This window comes from Populus alba, chromosome 2 (assembly GCF_005239225.2).
Source record: "Populus alba chromosome 2, ASM523922v2, whole genome shotgun sequence".
Classification (NCBI taxonomy): domain Eukaryota; kingdom Viridiplantae; phylum Streptophyta; class Magnoliopsida; order Malpighiales; family Salicaceae; genus Populus; species Populus alba.
Genome location: NC_133285.1, coordinates 70,260 through 92,404, shown reverse-complemented (window position 1 = coordinate 92,404; position 22,145 = coordinate 70,260). Strand labels below are relative to the sequence as shown.

The 22,145-nt window shown below is 35.3% G+C and overlaps 2 protein-coding genes across 4 annotated transcripts; both read left to right on the top strand.

The window, feature by feature from the left end:
• The first annotated feature begins 2,592 nt into the window (after positions 1–2,592).
• LOC118041997 (peroxisomal nicotinamide adenine dinucleotide carrier) lies at positions 2,593–10,971 on the top strand. Of its 2 annotated transcripts, none has more exons than XM_073407733.1 (11): positions 2,593–2,936; positions 3,066–3,173; positions 3,272–3,346; positions 6,621–6,751; positions 6,985–7,039; positions 7,647–7,799; positions 8,522–8,590; positions 8,677–8,784; positions 8,887–8,955; positions 9,306–9,360; positions 10,618–10,971. In XM_073407733.1, the coding sequence occupies exons 1-11, from the start codon at positions 2,781–2,783 to the stop codon at positions 10,806–10,808; spliced, it is 1,170 nt and encodes a 389-aa protein (XP_073263834.1). In that variant the 5' UTR covers positions 2,593–2,780; the 3' UTR covers positions 10,809–10,971. The 2 variants fall into 2 exon arrangements, with proteins under 2 accessions (XP_073263834.1, XP_034905384.1); XM_035049493.2 differs by having other exon boundaries at positions 2,603–2,870.
• Positions 10,972–12,192: 1,221 nt separating this feature from the next.
• LOC118041996 (protein ACTIVITY OF BC1 COMPLEX KINASE 3, chloroplastic) lies at positions 12,193–16,087 on the top strand. Of its 2 annotated transcripts, XM_035049492.2 has the most exons (8): positions 12,193–12,722; positions 12,833–13,060; positions 13,190–13,525; positions 13,789–14,344; positions 14,472–14,658; positions 14,740–15,106; positions 15,706–15,853; positions 15,943–16,087. In XM_035049492.2, the coding sequence occupies exons 1-7, from the start codon at positions 12,411–12,413 to the stop codon at positions 15,832–15,834; spliced, it is 2,115 nt and encodes a 704-aa protein (XP_034905383.1). In that variant the 5' UTR covers positions 12,193–12,410; the 3' UTR covers positions 15,835–15,853; positions 15,943–16,087. The 2 variants fall into 2 exon arrangements, with proteins under 2 accessions (XP_034905383.1, XP_034905382.1); XM_035049491.2 differs by having other exon boundaries at positions 15,706–15,947.
• Positions 16,088–22,145: the final 6,058 nt, after the last annotated feature.

The following is a 22,145-nucleotide window of genomic DNA, read 5'->3' as shown; positions in this document are numbered from 1 at the left end:
TTTGATCCTGATTTTTTTTCCTTTTTTTTATATTTTTTGTAAATTTTTAATTGTTTTTTAGTTTCATCATTTAATAAAAAAATTATTATTTTGCTTTTAAATATTTGACATGTATTCTTTTAGTGGTTTCTTTCTAAATTCTTTTGTGAAAATAATTCTTCTTTTAAATTTAGCTCCTCAATCCAAAATTATTCATTCTTTATTTTTTAAAAAAAATATCCCTATCTTTTTAATTGTTATTTTTTTTTTGAATTATTTTTATGATTTTTTTAACTTTATCATTTGACATTTGATTTATAAAATTTTAGGTTTTATGGTTTTTTTAGGTTTGGTACTTCCAATTAAATGGCTCAGGTCATGAGTTCACATCATTTTTTTTCTATTTATTTTATTTTTCGATCTCATTACACAGTGTTGATATTTTTTTAGAATAGGTTTCATGGTTTTTTTTTTTTTTTTCTATAAAGTTATCTTAATTCTCATAATCTAATCCGCGTTAGTTTGATGGGTTTATACAAGTGGGCTCACTTTTTTTTTTTGGCTTTTAATTATTCCTTTTTCTTTCATTTCCTTTTGTGTGGTTGGTTTCTTTTTAATTGATAATTCAATATTACAAAAAAAAAAAAAAAAAAACCTAAAACGCATTAGTGATTTCCTCTAAACCTAGACACAAGTTCCTATTCATTGGAGTAGTAATTTTTTTTCCTTGACAAAAAAACTAATTTAGCTTGTCATTAGGGCTAGATTTGTCTTTTCAAGATAATACATTCATTATTGCAAAATTGATTAGGGACAAATTGGTCAATACATCTTTTTAAAAAACAGTAAAATGACTATTTTATCCTTAAAAACAAAAAATAAGTTAAGCTTTTGATGAGGGGCTTTTTGGTTTTTTTTTTTTTAAAGTATAGTAAAGTTATGGTCATGCCCTTTGGAGGGAAAAAAAAATGAACATGTACAATGGAGCTTCTTTGACTTTTCTATTTTTTAAAACAGTGAGATGTCAAGATTACCCTTAGAATAATTAAAAAAAGAGTTAGTTTCTAGATTGTTTTAGTTATTTTTGTATGATTTCTTTGTTATTTTTCAATTTGTTAGGGGATGTTTGGTATTTTTCAATTATTAAATGTTATTAAAAAAATTACTAACCATGCAATGCACGATGAGCTCCCGTGCTATCAAGGTGGCGAACGAGGACCCTTTCAATTTCCAAAATCTTGCTTCCAAAGTGGCATTGGGATGGCAAGTCGTCCTATTTTCAACAATGTCACGTATGCTCACATAAAAGGTTCGGTTAGGTTATGATAGAGGTTTTTTTCCTTCTCTCTTTTCTTACTCATACTCTTGAAATTTGTGTCTGACTTTCCAAAAAATAATTTTGTCATCCAATTTATAGTTTTATCAATTTTAGCTTCCTCTTCTGATTATTATTTATTTGGCTTTCGATGCTTTTTGAAGTTTAGCTTTTTTTATTTCTTATTTGGACATTTTATTGAATTTGATTTTTTTTTAATCCAATTTGACCCCTCCACTTTTGATTGCTCTATTTATATATTTTATACTTTTCTTTATTATTATTTTTTTTGTACTTTCATCCTTTAGTATTTTATTGCATTTAGTTTTTAATCTATTTTTGGTCATCATTCTTTTTATTGCTATATTCTTATTATTTTCTTGATTTTTTTTCAATTTCATCCTTTTAATATTTAATTTAATTTTATTTTTATCTAATTTTGGTTTTCACTCTTTCAATTACTTTTTTATCCTTTTTTTAGTTTTTTTCATAAAAAACTTGATAAATGATTCAAAACCAAATACATTGTAATTAAAAAAAAATAAAGATCAAATCTGATATAAAAATCAAGTGTGAAGGGATAAAATTAAAAAAATAAATTAACTCAATAAATGATATAAGACTAAATACATTGAAATAAAAGGAATAAGGATCTAATTTGATTCAACAAACAAATAGACAAACTTTCTTGTATTTTTTTTGCAATGACCAATAAGGTTTTCTAGGGAAATGCTCAACGGGAGCTCCTCTGTGTGCCGTCTGGCACGCGCACCTCACCAACATGATATGGGTGGTGAGATGTATTGAACACCATCTCGAAAGACAATGTTTGTTGCTGTTTAGGAGCCACACACTCCATCCCATGGTACGAACAACACCTACTTGTTGAAGCATGCCTAACACACGACAATTATTTTTTAATATAAATAATAATTGTTATATAAATAAATACCCAATTACCCTTAATCTCAATTGAGATTTACAACAAAACCATAAGAAAAAGACAAAAACACCCTTACATGTAATTTTAATATTTTTTGAAATTCAAGAGTAAATTTGTATTTTTATTGTAAAAAAAAAAAGATAAAGAAACCCCTCATGTATATATTTTTTCCCTATCAAGAACATGACTGTAATTTAATTATTTGTTTTTTTTAAAAAAATAAATGAACAAAGAAAAAATAAACAGATTATTTTGTCCTCAATTATTTTATCTATACCAAATGTATCTCATATATATATAAACCTTATTATTTTTTTAGCAGTTCTAATCTATAACGATTTGTCTCCTGATATATCAAGGGATATTAGTTTTTTCTAGTAATATACATTTCAGCAAATAAAATGAAATTAACCCCAATTAATTCTAGTGTTCATAATTATTAACATGGGGCGGGTGTATAGATAGACTAGAGATAATTGACAGTTCGGTAGGAGGAAGTGGAGCAGAGAAAAAGGGAGAAGAAGGGAAGAAGGAGAGAGAGCGATGTCCTCCAATTCTAACGCAGTGGCGAACGGGTTAGCAGGAGCAGGAGGCGGTATTGTTGCTCAAATCATCACTTATCCCCTCCAAACAGTACTTAACTCCACTGCCGCTCACACTCACACACTCCTCCTCCCTGTTCTTACTGGTCTTATCACCGTCTGCTCATCTCCTCTCTTTCTATCTTCCTCAACCTCTCTTTCCGTGGTTTTTTTTTTTAAGTAAATAAATTAAATTCAAATAAAAAAAAACTAAACTAAACTAAATAAATTATTGCCGTGATGTTAGGTGAATACGCGCCAGCAAACAGAGAGAATAGACAAGAAGAAGAAGCAACCTCAAACCCCTTCCAAACGCTCTGGCACAACCACAGGCACTCTTCTTCAAATCCTCCAGGTCAGATGTTAGGTTAGATTTCTTCTTCTGGTTCCTTAATTTATCATTGTGACTTTTTTTTTTCTAAACAAAATTAATTAAATCCATTAATTATCCAGGTCGTTAGAAGCGAAGGTTGGGGTGGACTATACAGCGGCCTCAAGCCTTCTTTGCTAGGAACTGCCGCCTCTCAGGTCCATATTTCTTTCATTTCAATGCTATACCCAAATTGTCTAATGCTAGTTTTTTTTTTTTTTGTTTTTTTTCATGGTTACTACTAGTATATGCTAAACTCGTGCCATTTGTTCCATTTTTTTTTTTAACTCGTTCCACATACATATAGTCAGATAGTTTAGGAATTTCATATAACAGCATCAATTGAATACAATAACAGCCTCATTCTTTCTTCTGCATCTATGAGCAAACTGAATGCTAGAACAGCTTCCTCATCACGGACCAGGAAGATTTACAAATTTGAAAAAGCAATGAAAACCAGCGGCAATAGAAACAGTTTTTTTTTTGGGTGATATTCGAGGCAAACTAGATTAGATGAAAAAAAATAGTCTCAATCTGGTCATAATACAAGATGGAATAGAGCTCTAAAAGTGGCTCTTCTAAAACATCGGAGTTCTTATGTAAAGTATCCCTAGTTAACCCATAATTAGCCAACCAATCAGCTGCAGAGTTTGCTTCCCTCTAAACATGTGTAGTTTGTACCTCCCAGTACCTCCCAATCTTTATCCAACAACCTCCTAATCTGCATGATAAAATTATAGTTTCTATCCATAATTATATTATTCCTAATTATAAGATTAATCACAACAACAGAATCTGACTCCAATATAACCTTTTTAAACCTTTTTGTCCATGCCAGCTCCAACCCAATATAAACTGCCCACAATTCAGCAGTTACTAAAGAGCAAACCCCATTATTCCTAGCAAAACCCATCAACCAAGTCCCCATACCATCTCCAATAACTCTTCCTGCACCTGCTACCCTTTTACCTTTACTGCAACCATCTATATTAAGCTTGACCCAATCTTCTGTAGGATAAATCCAACCAATCTGCATTAACTCTCTATTAGCGGTATTCTCCTCATTTCGTGTGTTTGAACCATTTTAACATCCACCACCATTCTTTTTATAGCCAAAACAGTACCATACCAATTAACCTACTTCACACTAAAAACTCTTTAACATCTATCCTTTCAAATAAACCACAGTGCATTGCCAAACTTTAAAGACCAATCCGTATTATGAGAACCTTTGTTTCTTAAAACAAGATTAGAAATCAACCAAGCATTCCAATTCTAATTGTAAAAATACCTTCTCTCCTCAACCTTGACAAGAGATTCCCAAACCTTTCGTGTTTTAGGACAATCACACAAAGCATGAAGCAAGGTCTCTGCTTTTGTTAAACAATTATTGCAACATGGATTTGACACAATTCTTCTTCTCCACCTCACTTCATTGATCATTACAACATAATGAATTGCAATCCAAAGAAACGTTTTAACACGTTCAATTCCTTTCCACCTTCAGATAATTCACCATAAAGGATCCCGATCCATCATAACTTCGTCTCCCACCTCTTGCAAAGCATAAACTGATTTAATTGTGAAATTCATTCCCATTAATGAAGTGTTTCCAAACCACTGAATCAATTTCCATATTCTGATCAGGAGGTATTTACCCATCAATGACCATCACTACTTGCATAGGGAGTAAACGTGTAAAACTTTTCCACTTCCATTGTTTCTATTTACAACCATATCAGCCACCATGCAACCAATAATGTCCACTAGAACTTCACTATTAGATAAATTAATTAGAGGATGCCCTCTAACCAATCATCCTTCCAAAACAATATCTTCCTACAATTCCTTAAAGTTCAACTCAAGTTTTGGGATACTTGAGGCCACACCTGAAAAATTGCTTTCCATAACACATAATCTTTATTCATAGCTTTCCTATTATTTGTCTTAACAGTAGACTTCATATATTTAGCTTTTAAAAATCTCACCCACAAACTATTCTCCTGTAATACACCCATGCTAACTTCATTATAGATGCCCTATTCATTGTCTCCATGCTTCTAATACCTAACCCACCTTCTTCTTTAGATTTGCACAATGTTTCCCAATTGCCAAGATGTATCTTATCCCTACCCTTCTTATGGCCCCAAATAAACCTCCTATAGAGTTTTTCTATCTTATTATAAGTATGCTTCGGAAGCATGACAGCTTGGATAGAATAGAGATTATAAATAAAATAGATTTACATAATGTGATCCTACTTGCTAGTGAGAAATTATTGGACTTCCACCCTGCTAACTTCTTCTGCAAACTTTCAAGCAAATAACTGTAAGTTTGCTTAGTCACTCTTTGATGCAACAATGGAACCCCAAGGTATTTGCCCGAATCTTTGAAAACTTTGAAACCATTGTTCCTGCTAATAGAATTTGCCAAAGAGGTTGAAACATTCTTTGAAAAGAGTATTTTGGTCTTTGCCAATCTGATTCTTTGCCCTGATGCCTCACAGAAAATATTTAGACACTTTAAAATTATGTCCATTTGTTTTGTGCTTACTTCCGCAAAGAAACATCATATCATCAATAAAACACAAGTGGGATATTCCCAAACTATTCCTGCTAACTATGAAAGGTTTCCATAATCCATCCTTCACCTCCTTGCTAATAAGCTGAGATAGTTTTTCCGAGTATAGAACAAAGATACAAGGCAATGAAAGATCTCATTGCCTTATACCACCTTATACCACGACTTGGAAAACACTTTTGAGTAGCACTACCATTCCACATCACACTAAGGGAAGTTGATTCTATACATTTTATAATAATACCAATCATCTCATTGAGTAGTTTTGTGTCGAGACATGTCACATATAATATATTTGGTACCCAACAACAATCAATGTCTCTAATAAAACTCCAACTAAGCCTATCATAAGCCTTCTCAAGATCAGTTTTAATGACCATCACTCCTTTCTTCCCTTTCATCCTTTTCATACTGCGCATTGAGTGAATCATCTCCAGGGTACCAAATATATTATCTGTGACATGTCTCGACACAAAACTACTTTGAACTTTACTAATCAATTTTGGCATTATTAATTTCAACCTCCCAAAAATCACAATCATAACTTTAAATATCAAATTACAAAGGCCAATTGGTCGGAATTGGTGCAAATACTTGAACCTTAGGAATTAGAACCAAATGGGGATAGGTAATATTAGACACATCCAATTTGCTTGCAAAAATATCTCTAACATGGCAATAGAAACAATTATTCTTGTTTGATGGTCATCAATTTCTTTTTTAATTTGTGTCAGCACCATCAACTCTTATTAATAAATGCCCAATAAGCATAAGTAAAGAGTATTGATTAATCATTGGTTTCCTTGTCATGTTGTCAGTTCTGATTTAATATCCTTCTTTCCATGTTGATAGGGCATTTACTACTACTTTTATCAAGTCTTCAAAAACAAGGCCGAGTCCATTGCAACTGTACGCAAAGCTAGGGGACTAGGAGATGGTACTGTTGGCATGTTTTCTTGGCTTGTTGTGGCCGCCATTGCTGGGTGAATACTATACAATACTAATCCATTTAATTAGAATTTTTATAATAACACGTTTCCCGAGGAGTTAGGAAGATCATGCCCAGAGTTGGAACAATTGAGAATAAATAGACATTTGTTTTCTTTGAATTGGCTTCTTTAGCAACAAAGAGATCATTGATGTCTGCATCTCACTTATGATGAAGATGTTCACTCATGATTAACATCATCATGACACATTTATTTTTATCTTGCAGGTCCTTGAATGTATTGTTGACGAACCCAATATGGGTTCTTGTAACACGTATGCAGGTGCCTTTATATATATGTATATACATGCTATTTTATTTTTATTTTTTGCCCACACTTTGGATTGGCATACATTTAATTGTTCTGTATATGGATCCCTTATGCTATTTGCCTCTACCACTAGTTGTTAGAGAGTTCAAATAAAAACCATTCTTATGACCTCACATAATAGCTTAAACTCTTGGGTTAAGATGATTCTTTAATACTAGTCATCAAAATAAGACCTTTCCACTTTCTCGAGCACAAAGACACTTACAGATGCACATTGATATGCAAGATATGTAGGATAGGGTGATGGAAACAGGTGATATGCAAGATATGTAGGAGGATAGGGTGATTGAGCCTTGTCGGTTTTTGAAACATACATATAGCTTGCTTAGCTCAAGCTGTATGTTTTTAGGCATTGTATACATGAGATGGTATATCTTTTGCACACCTTTTTTTAAATAACTATAGTTGCAATCATAACATATAAGACATAGATGAACATGAGTTTATAACTTTTAAATGTTTTGTAAACTATGCTGGGAATATCCTGATTTAACCTTTAACTATATATTCATTAATTTTGTCCATCGAAGATTTTTCTGACAAAAGTATTTGGTTCTAGACACAAACTCAAGCAGAAAGAAAAATTATTGAGGGAAAGAAACAAGCTTTATTGAGGGAAGCTTCTGAAAGAAGCTCAATAGATTCAACTTTGCAAGAGAAGTTAGCTGAACTTGATTCCATAAAACCTCATCCATATGGAACTTTACAAGCGGTAGGTTTCCACTCACCTTTCATTTCTTAATATATCTTTATGTTTAATATTTATCACAACATATGTTTGTTGCTTGCAAGTGCTTCTTCACATCCTTTGTTTTATGAAGCATCACATATAACCTTGTCTTAAACTCGTAAACCATCCACTCATCTACTTACTCTGTCTTTTTAACTTTTCTTTGGTCACAATCATCAACTATTTAAAACTTGATCTTATTCTAGGATTATGGTTGGCTTGATGAAAAGATAGGAAGAGATAAAATTGATATTATATTAAATGAGTGCAGATTACTAATGTGCCAATCTAAGACCTGTAATTAAATACTTTAATCATTTGACACTTTTGAATTTGTTGGATAACCTGCAAAATGTTGGTGTCGTTTTGTCTCAAAATTATGTTTACATAATTATGACATGAATGGTTATGGTGCAAAACCAATTCCATTCTTGTGGGATTTGTAATTTTTCCTATTCTACCACCCTTGACCATTGTGATTGTTTGCATGCAACAAATGCATCATAGTTATCTTAATAAGGGAGAAAATTTATTTATTTTAATTGGCTATATGTTGTCATTCTAGAAAAGATAACACTATAGTTGTGGTTATCAATGATAATAAGATCATTACCACTGGGATTATCACTTGAGCATTCACTGGAGTTTTTTAGGTTTAATTTTTTTATTGACACCGATACTGGTTTCTGTTACGTGTGTTCAAGGCACGTGAAGTTTATATTGAAGCAGGAATCACTGGATTTTGGAAAGGCATCATCCCTACCCTTATTATGGTTAGCCTCGATTTGGTTGTGCATTATTAGGCGCATTTTTAAAGTTAATCTCCACTTCTTATTTGGCCTTATTGTATGAATTCCAGGTGTGCAATCCATCAATCCAGTTCATGATTTATGAGAGTTCATCGAAGCATCTAAGGGCTAAACGTTCTACTAACAAGCAGGGGTACAAAAATGTGACTGCTCTGGAGGTATAGAACTACTTCAGACAATCTAGTTTGATTATGTCAATCATTTGTGAAATATTTAACCTTGGCACATATATAGTGAATATCCTCTTGTCATTTGGAAAGGTCTTTTTATTAGGAGCTTTGGCAAAATTAGGAGCAACTGTCTCAACATATCCCCTATTGGTTGTAAAGGTAAATTCTCCACTGGCTTTTGTAATATTGGTGATCATCCCTATGAAAGCAACTGTTCTCTTATGAATTGACTTGTTTGTAATATTGGATGATTGCTTGCTGCATTGGTCTTTTCAAATAAAATGGATTCAAGATCTTGTGCTTGCAACTTTCTCTGCTTTAGATTTCATAATATGAAACTACAGATTGTTTTCTCACTTGGGGTTATATAAGCAACTGATTTAGCACACTAAGTTCTTTTCTCATAATGTTAGCACAACATGGACACAGAAGCTCACATGCATGTGAATATGCATAAAGTTCTGTATAATTATACTTGAAGTCTTTTCCTTTTTCTGTTCTCTTTGCAGTCGAGGCTTCAAGCAAAACAGGAGATTGGTGGAAATAACCTCTTAAGATACTCAGGTTTGCTTTCAAACACACAAAGGCATAACAGGAATAAACTATTTTACTTCTAGGGTTCATCATTATCATCTCTATCATCTCTATCCTCCGGACTGTTGTATTTGTTTCTTTTATAATAACAATAGTGTGTTTTTTTAAAATCAGTTTGATGTGCATTTGTTCTATGAATTAATCATTACAACACATTGATTGACCTATAAGCACGAGGTTGAAACATTGAAGGTTAAAACAAGTTGCGTGGACTTTTTCCTTACAGTTTTTGGCTGCGCCAAACTTTCACATTAATTCTTTTTTCCAATAAGTTTGTGCAAACAAACACTTTTTATCATGCTAGCATGCATACTGATAAAGTGGCAAGACTCGAAAAAGAGGCAGCATTTTAAAGATTTTAGATAAGGTATGCCTTGGAGTTGAATGAGAAGGATATGCATTACTAAGTGAGCTTAAATTTTGTGAAGTGAAATAAAAGGTGGTATTTATAGTAGAGTGGAAGTGGCTTTCACCAAGAAGAAAGTTATGCTTGACTAACAGGAAGATGACCAGTGGAATTGGTAGAGGAGGGGCTTCTTGACTTTCTAGAAAAATTTGATCCAAGTTTAAATTCTCTTTAAAATATCTCATACCAGACAATTTAAGGACTCTGCTAGAAATAACTCAAATTAATCCTATTTGGAGAAAAATAACTAGTAATTATGATAATAATAAATGTTTGAGGCAAATAATAACTTTTACATGTATTTAACTAGTTAGTTTTGGATTGTCCAATCAGTTCTGGTACAACTGACAACTAGATTTGCTTCTCTCTAGTAACATGGTTAATTCACAGTTTTCTCTTTTGGAGAATAGAAGATTTACTAGTGATGCACAACAAAATTTGTATTGGAGCAATCAGACATATGGACTTCTGGGATTGACATTTGAAGATGTGCAAGATGCTTCTAGTTGTGGATCTGATTTGCAGAGGAATTAAAGGGGAAGGGGCAAAATCTCACTAGCTCCACACTTATAATATAGTTCAGGAATTACTCCAGGATGTTAACTAGAAGCTTTTCACACATCTATATCACGTCCCTAAAATCTTATAACCCCAAACATAATAAAAATCCTTTAAGAATTTCCCCGAACTCTTTCAGGGGTAGAAATAATAGTTCACTCAGATTTTATACAATAGTTAAAAAACAAATTATGTGATTTCAGAATTGAATTCTAGGAGATATACAGTTTTGTTTGTCATCTCAGATTGTTTTTGTTTTGCAGGAACTCTTGATGCGATAGTCAAAATAATCCGTTATGAAGGACTAACTGGTTTTTACAAGGGGATGAGCACAAAGATAGTTCAGAGTGTGTTTGCAGCTTCTGTTCTTTTCATGATCAAAGAGGAGCTTGTTAAGGCTTACATGGTACTGGCTGATAAGAGCAAGAAACATCTGATAATTTCTAATAGTTGATATTTGTTTATAGCTCATTAAGAGGCAATCACATAACCTTATCATAAATAAATATATGATGGTTAAAGATGCCTGGGCAATCACTCCCTAAAACATTATGAGTTGAAAACTCAAAAGTCAACATTTTCTTCTTAAAGTAATGGAATTCTGTAATTTTTTTTTATTTTAAAAAATAACATTTATTCATACAAAAGATAATTTGTTTTTTTTTATATATATATATATATATATATATATATATATATATATAAATGAATCATAAAAACTCTTCAAGTTTAAATGCATAACTAAAAAAAATAGTCTTTTAAAAGAGACTCCAAATATAATAAAAGAGAAAAAGGTACTAATTTAAATAAAAATTAAAAAAATTTAGAGAAAAAACTATACAAAAATCATTAATTAAAAAAAAAAAAAAAAAGCCACGCGTTACTAGCATTACTAAGCCAGCTTGTTTGGCCTAATTTGCAGACCAATCCAACTAGGTTATTAACTGTTTTTGTGTGCAATTGGGTTGGATGGTCGTAAAAATTCAAATAATTTATTGTTTGATTTTTTAAAATTTTTTTTTTTACTTTGAAACATGTTTTTTAGTTTTTTCAACCTATTTTGACCCAAAATATCTATAAAATATCGTAGAGATTATGATAAATTCATTTATAACCTAAAAAAACTACCTCTAAAAAACAATCAAACTGAAACCAAAAAACAACCTTAGTTCACAATTGTTTTTTCACGAAATTTAAACGTAAAAAACATTTAATATGAATTTTCTTCGTCAAATAGAATTATTTGACACAAATATTGTTTATTTTAATAGCTTAAATTGGTGTCAATGATACTTTTTTTTTTATTGCTAAAATTTGGTGACCTTTCTCTTTCTTATCTCCACCAATGACTAAAAAATAATAAAAATAAATTTTTTGTATCAAAATTAAATTAAAAAAGTATTGAGGTAATGAAATTTTATAATTTATGTAATTTTTAAAGTTCAATGATTAAAGTGTATTTTTTACAAAACTTATAATACTCTACCAATATTTAATATATTTTTTTTTTTTTTTGGTTATTTTCTTTTAATTTTATTATTTGATAAGAAATCAATATCAATTGATTTTCAATTAAAATTAAATGGTTGAAAAAAAAATTGAAGATAAATTTAAAAAATAAGAAATTTACGTAATTTATCTACAATAATATATGAAAGAATATATAGCGGAGTATTGCTTTAAAAAATTCACACCTCTTAAAATTATATCTAATTTAACACTTAAAAGGTTAAAAACAAAATTAGATGAGGTGTTTTTTTTAAACATTTTTAATAAAAATACTACAGTTTTTTGTATAAAATATATAGTTAGATAGATAGAGAAGATTAGGATGGCTGTTGTGATTTACGAGGGTGACACGAGGACGCAACTATTTGCGACCAGAAAAACAAACCAAAATTATAACAAACACCTAGAATTAGAAAAAAAATCAAAATCAAAATCAAAGAGTTAGTAATGTTTGGTCAATTTAATAAAAACGGAAACTGAGAAATTGAAGTGCATAAGCAGTTGAGAAAAGTAGAACGGAGTAGGATAGGCATCAAGCGCCAAAGCGATGATGAGCTTTGTTGCCGCCGGCAGCCAGTGCTTCTGTTCCTCATCCCTTGCCTTGGGTCCCCGTCTAACTTCAGCCTCAAGGCCAAAGACAAGAAGAGCAAGGGAAGCTCGAGCAGCTGCAGTGGAAGCGAGACCACCACCAGGTCCAGCTCGAGTGATGCGTCCTGCAGTGCGAGATGCAGATTTAATAGTGGGAGGTGATCGAACGGAAGACCTGCAGGCGGAGGCAAGAGCCATGGCCCGTGCTGTCAATGCGTCCGTCTATAGCCCCGAGGTTCTGGCCATTCAATACGGCTCTAGGCCAATCAAGGCAAGCAAGATTATTCAGTTAATTTTTGATTTTTTTGTTATAAATAGATAAACAATTAAACATGTGTATTTATGATGAATACTGATCTGAGATTCGATTGAAAAAAAAAGGTGTTGCGAAGAACTCTTGAGATATTGACAGCATTGGGTTCATTTGGGTTGAAACTATTGCTGGACAAAAGGAATGGCGTGTTCGATGAGAAGAAGCGTAAACGAGCAGCCGAACTCCGAAGAATTTTCACCCGGTTGGGCCCTACTTTTGTTAAATTAGGGCAGGGGTTGTCTACCAGGCCCGACATCTGCCCCCCTGAGTATTTAGAGGAGCTCTCTGAGCTTCAGGTATCCTATTATTTCTCATAATATTAATAATAAATGGGGTTACTGCCTTGCATCTCGCAAGTTACTATACCAGTCAAAAACATATACAATCAATCAATCATTAATATCAATTTTGAACTGAATGAACAGGATGCTTTGCCTACATTCCCAGACGCTGAAGCATTTTCGTGCATTGAGAGAGAATTGGGTCTCTCACTCGACTCGATTTTTTCTTCCATTTCTCCTTCTCCAATTGCAGCTGCCAGTTTAGGCCAAGTTTACAAAGCTCAACTTACTTATTCTGGACAGACTGTTGCTGTCAAGGTGCAACGCCCTGGTATCGAAGAAGCTATTGGACTTGACTTTTACCTCATTAGAGGACTCGGCTTTTTCATCAACAAATATGTAGACATTATTACCAGTGATGTTGTTGCTCTCATTGACGAATTCGCACGCAGAGTTTATCAAGAGCTCAATTATGTGCAGGTTGTTTCTGTCATCATCCTTACTAGTACTAGCACTGCATTGCATTACAACTTCAGGAATGCATGCCTCTGGAAGTTATAATGCCCTTATACTTGCTGGAAACACAAATCCCAGTCTCTCTGGTTTCTTTCTTTCTGGCATACTACTTGGGCCCACCACTTATATTTTCCATGTCCTTTCTTATTTCAAAACCCTATTTCTTTCCTAGCTTCCTCTGCGACTTTCTTTCGGGTTTGAATTTTAATTTCAACAGGATCCTGCAGGAGGGGCAGAATGCAAGGAGGTTTAAGAAATTGTATGCTGACAGGGAAGACATCCTTGTTCCAGATATCTTCTGGGATTATACAAGTGGCAAGGTGTTGACAATGGAATGGGTTGATGGAGTCAAATTGAATGAACAAGATGCTATTGAGAGACAAGGTTTAAAAGTTCTGGATCTAGTCAACACAGGTATACAATGCAGCCTCAGACAGCTACTTGAGTATGGATACTTTCATGCAGATCCTCACCCTGGCAATCTCCTGGCAACACCCGAGGGAAAGCTTGCTTTTCTTGATTTTGGAATGATGAGTGAGACCCCAGAAGAAGCAAGATTTGCGATAATTGGTCATGTGGTTCACATGGTTAATAGGGATTACGAAGCCATGGCCCGTGATTACTATGATCTAGATTTCTTGTCACGGGATGTAGATGTGTCTCCAATTGTTCCAGCACTGCGTAACTTCTTTGATGATGCACTCAATTACACTGTGAGCGAACTAAACTTCAAAACTCTAGTGAATGGTCTGGGTGCAGTTTTTTATCAGTATCCGTTTAATGGTAAGTTATGTTTATTTTTTAACATTTCCGTAGATAAATACAACATAATTATTTAATTGATCACAAAATAGCCAGTGAATGCAGTGCTTGTGTAATCTGATTATCTGGCTTGTTAATTAACCTGCAGTTCCAGCTTATTATGCTTTGATATTGAGGTCACTCACTGTACTTGAAGGCCTAGCCCTTTATGCTGATCCTAATTTCAAGGTTCTGGCTGCTTCGTATCCATATTTTGCTAAAAGGCTTCTCACTGATCCAAATCCATACCTTAGAGATGCTCTTATTGAGCTGCTCTTTAAGGATGGTAGGTTTAGGTATGTACTGTGCTAATATTAAATTCTACGCTTCCATTTGAATCTGCTCATAGCAAGAACCTAAGTTTTTGCTCAATTTAGGTGGAATAGACTTGAAAACCTACTTGTCCAGGGAAGTAAAGACAGGGACTTCTCTGCAAATGATGCCTTACAACCTGTTTTGAAGCTATTATTGGGCCCAGATGGTGAAGAGCTCCGAATTTTAGTTATTAAGGAGGCTGTCCGTGTCACTGAAGCTGTAGTGATCGGTACAGTAGTTGATACATACAATTCTATCCCAAATGTTGTGAGGGCCTTAATCTTTAATGCCAATGTAACTGGACCTCTCACAGTGAGTGATTCTGAAATTGAAAGCATGACAGCGCTTCGGGACCAGGTTTTCAGGATATGGGGGCTTCTGCGATCCTCTCAAGATTTTGATCCGGCCCTTTTGCAACCTATATTACAGGTAAATACAGCTGTTTTGTCATACTTAAGATTGTCTTACATTTGTATGGAGGTGCAACCTTTTCAGCAGGCCGTCATCCTGTCAATAACCTAGCTAGCTTAGGAAGTATAAGAATCTGATCAAGATATTTGTCAAGGCTGGTATCAAAGTAACTGGAGGTCTTTTGCACCAGTTTTTGCAAAAGCATTTTTCCTCCAGCACATCTTAAATCACATCATATGTAACTGTAAATTTTCAATTAGTCATTCAAAAATTAATTATATTTAGAGCTCTTCTAGTTTTTTTATTTGTTAATGGCTCCTAACCCCCTCCCTTTTTCACACAAATTGGTAAGGCTACTTCTTAACTCTTTTCACCTCTTGGACTCTCACCCGAGGAAAAACCCAACCTTTTTGGTGCTATGCATTTGTGTTGAGAATATGATTGTAGACAACGTATAAACGGAGTGATTGATTCATCTGACCAATACAAACTGGTGCTAGACTAAGGATTGTTGAGCTGAGTTGACTGTTCCATTGATTAATAGAAATGAAAACTTTGTGGAGTAAGAGCCATTCATTCTCGAGATGAAAACTAAATAGGGAAGTGTGCATGCGCAGGTGCTTCAACAGCCTGAGGCACGCAGCCTCGGGGAGCGTGTTATAGGTGGCATCACACAACGGCTTGCAGCACGATTATTACAACAAGTTCTTCGAGCTCCGAATACAGTTTCTACTTCCATTTCATAAATTGTTTCTAACAATTGAGGTAAGTTATATGCATGTAATTATATGCTTGGAATGGAAAATATTGATTGGTACATTTCGACAATTCTTTGATGAAAAAATATATTTTAGGATCATTTGAAATGAGTATTCCAAAGGAGAAAAGCCTGTATTCGTCACCACTTGTAAACTCCTCAAAGAGGGCACTTGGATATTCATGCAAGTGATAATACATTAATACAGCAGCAGAAATGGACCATTTGCATTCTACAAACAAGTTTTGGGGTACATGGATGGAGGAGCACCATTAAACTACAAGCCCAACGGTGTTTTGATTTATCTCTTACCACACTTCGTTAATTCATGTGTTTTGAGATATCATTACCGCTCTGTTAATTCTTGTGATGACCTATAAACAAATATTTTGTTAAATGATTTAACTAAATCACTGGGTAATTGCAAAAAAATAAAAAATAAAATGCAAATGCATCTTTGTTGGAATTAAACCAAGTAGGTGCTAATCTTCACTCTAATGTTCTACGGATTTAATCTCCTACTAGGACTCGTTATTATTTTTAAAGTTCATTTCCTAGTTAATGTTGTACTTTTTATTGGTGTTAGAGCTACTATAAATATAGAAGAATGATTTTATTTTTAAATGTATCTCGTGGTTAAGAAATAAATATTTTGGCTTTTAAACCCAAATGAGCATTGATGAATCCACCAGCTCTTGCCGATTCTTTCTATTTGCAAAAACTATTTTATATGCAAACAAATTTCATTCTCATCGAGCTGTTGAAGTTTCTTGGCGGAACGTCCTGCAAAAAGCGTAAATCCAACTTCTTTTGTTTTTAATTTCATCTGCAACTACTTCAGTACTATAACAGGCGACTATCCATTCTCACTGGGTTGTTGAAGTTCCCCGTGGTATATTCTGCAATGAGCTTGACTCCGTACAAACTTTAGGAACGTAATTGGAAGACATCAGCTTCCTGAAAAAGATCCTCTTCAAAGCTCAAAATAATTATTCCGGCAAGTAGAACTACACTCAACACCATTAGAATGCATTGGATTCTGCAGTGGAGTCTAGCTGAATATTGGCTACGAACCATTGGACCTGTTGCCTGTTGGTAGACCTTGCACCATTTTACAAGAGATGCAGAAGGGCTACAGTCACAGTAAGAGATGGCTGTTCTTCGATTATCGTAGAAAATAGACTCTGACGTGAGCTCACATCATAAATGGCAGACCCGCTCCTGGAGACGATCAGCAAAGCAGTGGTATCGTGTAGCCACACCTGCCAAAGCATGTCAAACAAAATAGTTTGTTAGAAAGTTGATTAAATAAAACGGAAAAAAAGCAGTAAAGTAATAATAATAACAATGATAATTTGATAAATTGCCCCCCCGGAATGTTATTATGAATATTTGCAGATGAAATCTAAGACAAGTCTGAGCTTGCTTGTACAAAGTATACATGAATGGAAGATCATTGAGCACAAATACTAGCAAAAGGAAGCAAAGAAGAAACTCAAAACCCCAGTCTTCTGCTACGTCCACAAAACTGCAAACATTGGGTAAATATAATTGCATACGTTGCACATTCCATTACGTGCAGTGGTACAAGGGACAAAGAAGATAGGAGGATAAACGAAGAAAGCATTTTACTTAACCAAACGAATGTGGGCAGGCAGCAGCATGACTTCGGTCTTTCTTCTTAGCACAGTAACAATGCTTTGCAAAATGCAAAAGGAAATGGTTCAAAATATATTAGGATTGAGAGTCACGGAACCTTCTTAAAAGAATCGACACCATATTTTGTAGACAAGTGAATTTTCGTAAATGACAAATTATATAGGTCCTCGAACCTTGAATATCACCGATCTGGTATTTCTCCAACAGCAATTTACAGAATTCCATTACTAGCAGAAGCAAAATGTTAACTTTTGAGTGTTCAACTCATAATGTCCCAGGGAGTGATTGGTCCAGGCATGTGGTGCTGTCTTTAACCATCATATATTCATGATAAAGTTCTCCTGGTGTATGGCCCTTGTAGCTATGTAGAGAATTTTTCCTTCATTAATATACATCTTAACTTTTCCAAAAAAAAAAAAAAGGTTTAGGGGATTGGGTTTGGGATTTCAGGTTCTGGGTTCAAAGTTTGGATTTTGGGATTAAAGTTTGGGTTTAGAGTTTAGAGTTTTAGGGTCTAGGAGAAGTACTATTCAAAAATATCAGAAGTTTCTTGCTCTTCTCAGCTAGTAGACTAAAACAAGTATTATAGCAGTGAGATGACCAACAAAACTATACATCTCCTCGCATTCAATTCTTACATCACAAATTTTTTTTTCTCAACTATTGTATAAAAGAAAAATGTCATTTCTACCAAAGAAAAAATTCATGAAAAATCTTAAAAGACTTTTATTATGTTTGTGGTTTAGAGTTTAAAGATTAAAATATTTGGCTTTATGAATTTTATGGTTTAAGAGTTTGAGTTTCGGGTTCAGGAGCTTGAGATTTGGATTTAGGGTTTGGAGATTATGATTTAGAGTTTATAATTTTAAGAGTTTAAGGTTTGGGCTTTTAGAGGTTTAGGGTTTAGGTTGAGGGTTTTAAGGTTTAGGTTAGGTTTCGGGGTTAGATTTTTTGATTTAGAGTTTGAGATTGAGGGTTGAGCGTTGAGGGTTTACGGGTTTACGGGTTATGATTTTAGGTTTTAGGAGTTATGGTTTTAGGTGTTTAAGGTTTGGGGTACGGGTTTAAGTTTAGGGTTTAGGGTTTTGAGTTTTAGGGTTACAGGGTTTAGGGTTAAGGGTCTCGGTTTAGGGGTTAAGGTTTAGGGTTTCGGGTTAGGGTTTAGGGTTTGGGTTTGGTTTTGGGTTTAACATTTAGAGTTTGGGTTTAGGGTTTTAGGATTTTTGGGTTTGGGGTTACGGGTTGAGCGTTGAGGGTTTAGGGTTTTATGAGTTATGATTTTAGGTTTTAGGAGTTATGGTTTTAGGCGTTTAAGGTTTGCGGTATGGGGTTTAAGTTTAGGGTTTAGGGTTTTTGAGTTTTGAGTTATAGGGTTTTGGGGTTTAGGGTTTAAGGTCTCGATTTAGGGGTTAAAGTTTAGGATTTTGGGTTTGGGGTTAGGGGTTTAGGGTTTAGGGTTTGGGGTTCGGGGTTTGGAGTTTCGGGTTTCGGGTTTGGGGTTTAGGGTTAGGGTTTAGGGTTTAGGGTTTAGAGTTTAGGGTTAGGGGTTTAGGGTTTAGGGGTTAGGGGTTAGGGTTTAGGGTTTAGGGCTTAGGGTTTAGGGTTTAGGGCTTGGGATTTAGGGTTTAGGGTTTTGGAGTTTAGGGTTTAGGAGTTTAGGGTTTAGGGTTTGGGTTTAGGGTTTTGGGTTTTGGGTTTGGGGTTTTGGTTTGGGTTTGGGGTTTGGGGTTTAGGGTTTGGGGTTTGGGGTTTGGGGTTTAGGGTTTAGGGTTTAGGGTTTAGGGTTTAGGGTTTAGGGTTTAGGGTTTAGGGTTTGGGTTTGGGTTTGGGGTTTAGGGTTTGGGTTTTGGGTTAGGGTTTAGGTTTTGGGTTTAGGGTTTGGGGTTTAGGGTTTAGGGTTTAGGGGGGGTTCATTTGTGCTTTTCTAGAGAGAGAAGCTAGAGAGAGGTTAGAGAGGAAAGATACAAAGGGGCGGTGCTCCGACAGCCATATCTCCGGAGACCACCGTTGGATCAAGCCAGGATTTGGTTATGTTGTGCACTGAACTATTGTCTACATTCTGACCGGAGGGATCGTCGATAGCTGCCGCCGTTTAAGAAATCTGACCATTTGAAAGTTTTTGAAATTTTCTGGAAACCCCCCAAGAGCTGTCAGAGTCGCCGGCCGAGTTCTCCTTGTTCTACCGTTGGATCAAGCCTATTTTCTGGTATGTTATTAACATCTATATTGCCTACATACTGACCAGAGGGATTGTCCATATTTGTTTCCGCCTGTGAAAGCTAGCCTTTTGAAGATTTTGGGAAAAATCCTTCCCGGAACAGTCACAGCCGCCGGCTTATTTCTCCTTTTTCCACCGTTGGATCAAGCTGAGTTTTGGATATGTGATGCGTCTAGTTGGGATACTCATTCTGAACGGTGGAGATTAGAAATAAAGCCTCCAACAACGATTTCTACATGTTCAACTGAAGGTCGTCAATCTCAGGTCAGTTTCAGTAAAATTGATATCTGTGGAGATCGAACCGTTGAAACATGCTGATTTTTGAATAAGTTATACATAACATCTGTGTCTACGTTTGAACCGTTGGGATGTGCGATTGATTGAATGGTTGTGGATTAATTGTTTGCTGAAGCTATGCCAGAATCTGCCATGGCTTCCATTCCGAAAACCCAAACACTCAAAGCTAACACCACCCCCTCAACTACTAAACATCCCACAAACCAACACCAAAACACCCAAAACACAGCCTCCCCAACCTCTACCCAACCCACTCCCCCTCGGGTTTTTGGGCCGATAAGATTAGAGTTACCGACTCTAATACTCGATGCACTCTTGACCCCATCCCTCGTAAGCCGGTTGGCTCTCGTCTCAAAATGACTAGGGGACTATGGGAGAAGTCTTCTACGGTGTGGCATCGTTGCCTAGTCGGTTTTTTTCCTGGTTTTAAGCTTCCTTATTCTGCTATGAATTCAATTGCTCACAGGATATGGAAGAGGTTTGGCCTTGAGGATGTGACATCCTTGGCCAATGGATTTACAATGTTTCGTTTCAAAACAGAAGATGAGCTTCAAAAGGTCATTGAAAATGGTCCTTGGATGTTTGGTGGGAAAGCTATTATTCTTCAGAAATGGCATTCTGGGTTTGTCTTCGACATGAACAAGATCACCAAACTTCCAGTATGGATTCGGATATATGATCTACCTTTTTCCTTTATGGACAAAGGAGGGTTTAAGTGAGGTAGCCAGTATGGTGGGCCAACCACTCTCTTGTGATGAGTTGACACTTGGATGTAAGCGCCTAGACTACGCGCGGTTGTGTGTGGAGGTAGATGCATCTCTACCATTTGTCCACAAATTTGAGCTTGAGTTCTCCAATACTATCAGAGAAGTTCATGTGAACTATGAATGGAAGCCGAAGAGATGTGAAAAATGCCATGTTTTTGGTCACTCATGTCAGCCTTCAGCTGATAAGCAGGGTAACAGTGATGCCTCTCCTAGTCATCAGGTTAAAGGTAATGCCTCACATGCCTCTAACACAGATGCTAAGCAGCTTAACGGTGATGCCTCTACTAGTCATCAGGGTAAAGGTAAAGCCATTACCTCTCGAGACACAAACACAGATGAGATGTCCTCTGAAGAATCAGATTCCTCAGGAGAGACAGATACAGATTGTTCAGATGAGACAGATTCAGATGAGTCAGCCTCTGATTCCTTAGATGAGAGTCAGCTGAAGCCGTCTGATCTTGGTGATGTTAACCCGATAACTCCTCCACTGTCCACAAACAACCATGTTCGGACAACGCCTCTAGAGTTGCCTATGTGCACTACTAGTAAGCAAATGGCTTTGCCATCTTCTTCAGAAACCAGTTCTTCATCTCAGGTACCTCCCACATATTTACCTAAGATGACACCATCTCGAGCACGTCCTCCAGAATCTTCTGCTGCACATTCTGTTGGATGTGATGACACTGGATTTACACTTGTTACTAGGAGGAAAAAGAAGAAGGATACTACTCATCGTGTGGCACCATCCTTTTTACCTTCCAGTTGAGCGATGATCTTACTTGAGTTTTGATTATTTCTGTACCAACCGTTTCAACGGTTTATGCTGCTTTGTATGTTTTCTTTAGATGTACAAGCTTGTTTCCTTTTTGTTGACCTTCTAGGTCCTTTGTAATACTTGGGGTATACCTCTCGTATCATGTACTTTTTTTGGATCTATACAACTTAACTTTTATTCAAAAAAGGGTTTAGGGTTTAAAAGGGTTTAGGGTTTAGGGTTTAGGGTTTAGGGTTTTTAGGGTTTAGGGTTTAGGGTTTAGGGTTTAGGGTTTAGGGTTTAGGGTTTAGGGTTTAGGGTTTAGGGTTTAGGGTTTAGGGTTTAGGGTTTAGGGTTTAGGGTTTAGGGTTTTAGGGTTTAGGGTTTTTTAGGGTTTTAGGGTTTAGGGTTTAGGGTTTAGGGTTTAGGGTTTAGGGTTTAGGGTTTAGGGTTTTAGGGTTTAGGGTTTTAGGGTTTAGGGTTTAGGGTTTAGGGTTTAGGGTTTTAGGGTTTTAGGGTTTAGGGTTTAGGGTTTAGGGTTTAGGGTTTTTTTAGGGTTTAGGGTTTAGGGTTTAGGGTTTAGGGTTTAGGGTTAGGGTTTAGGG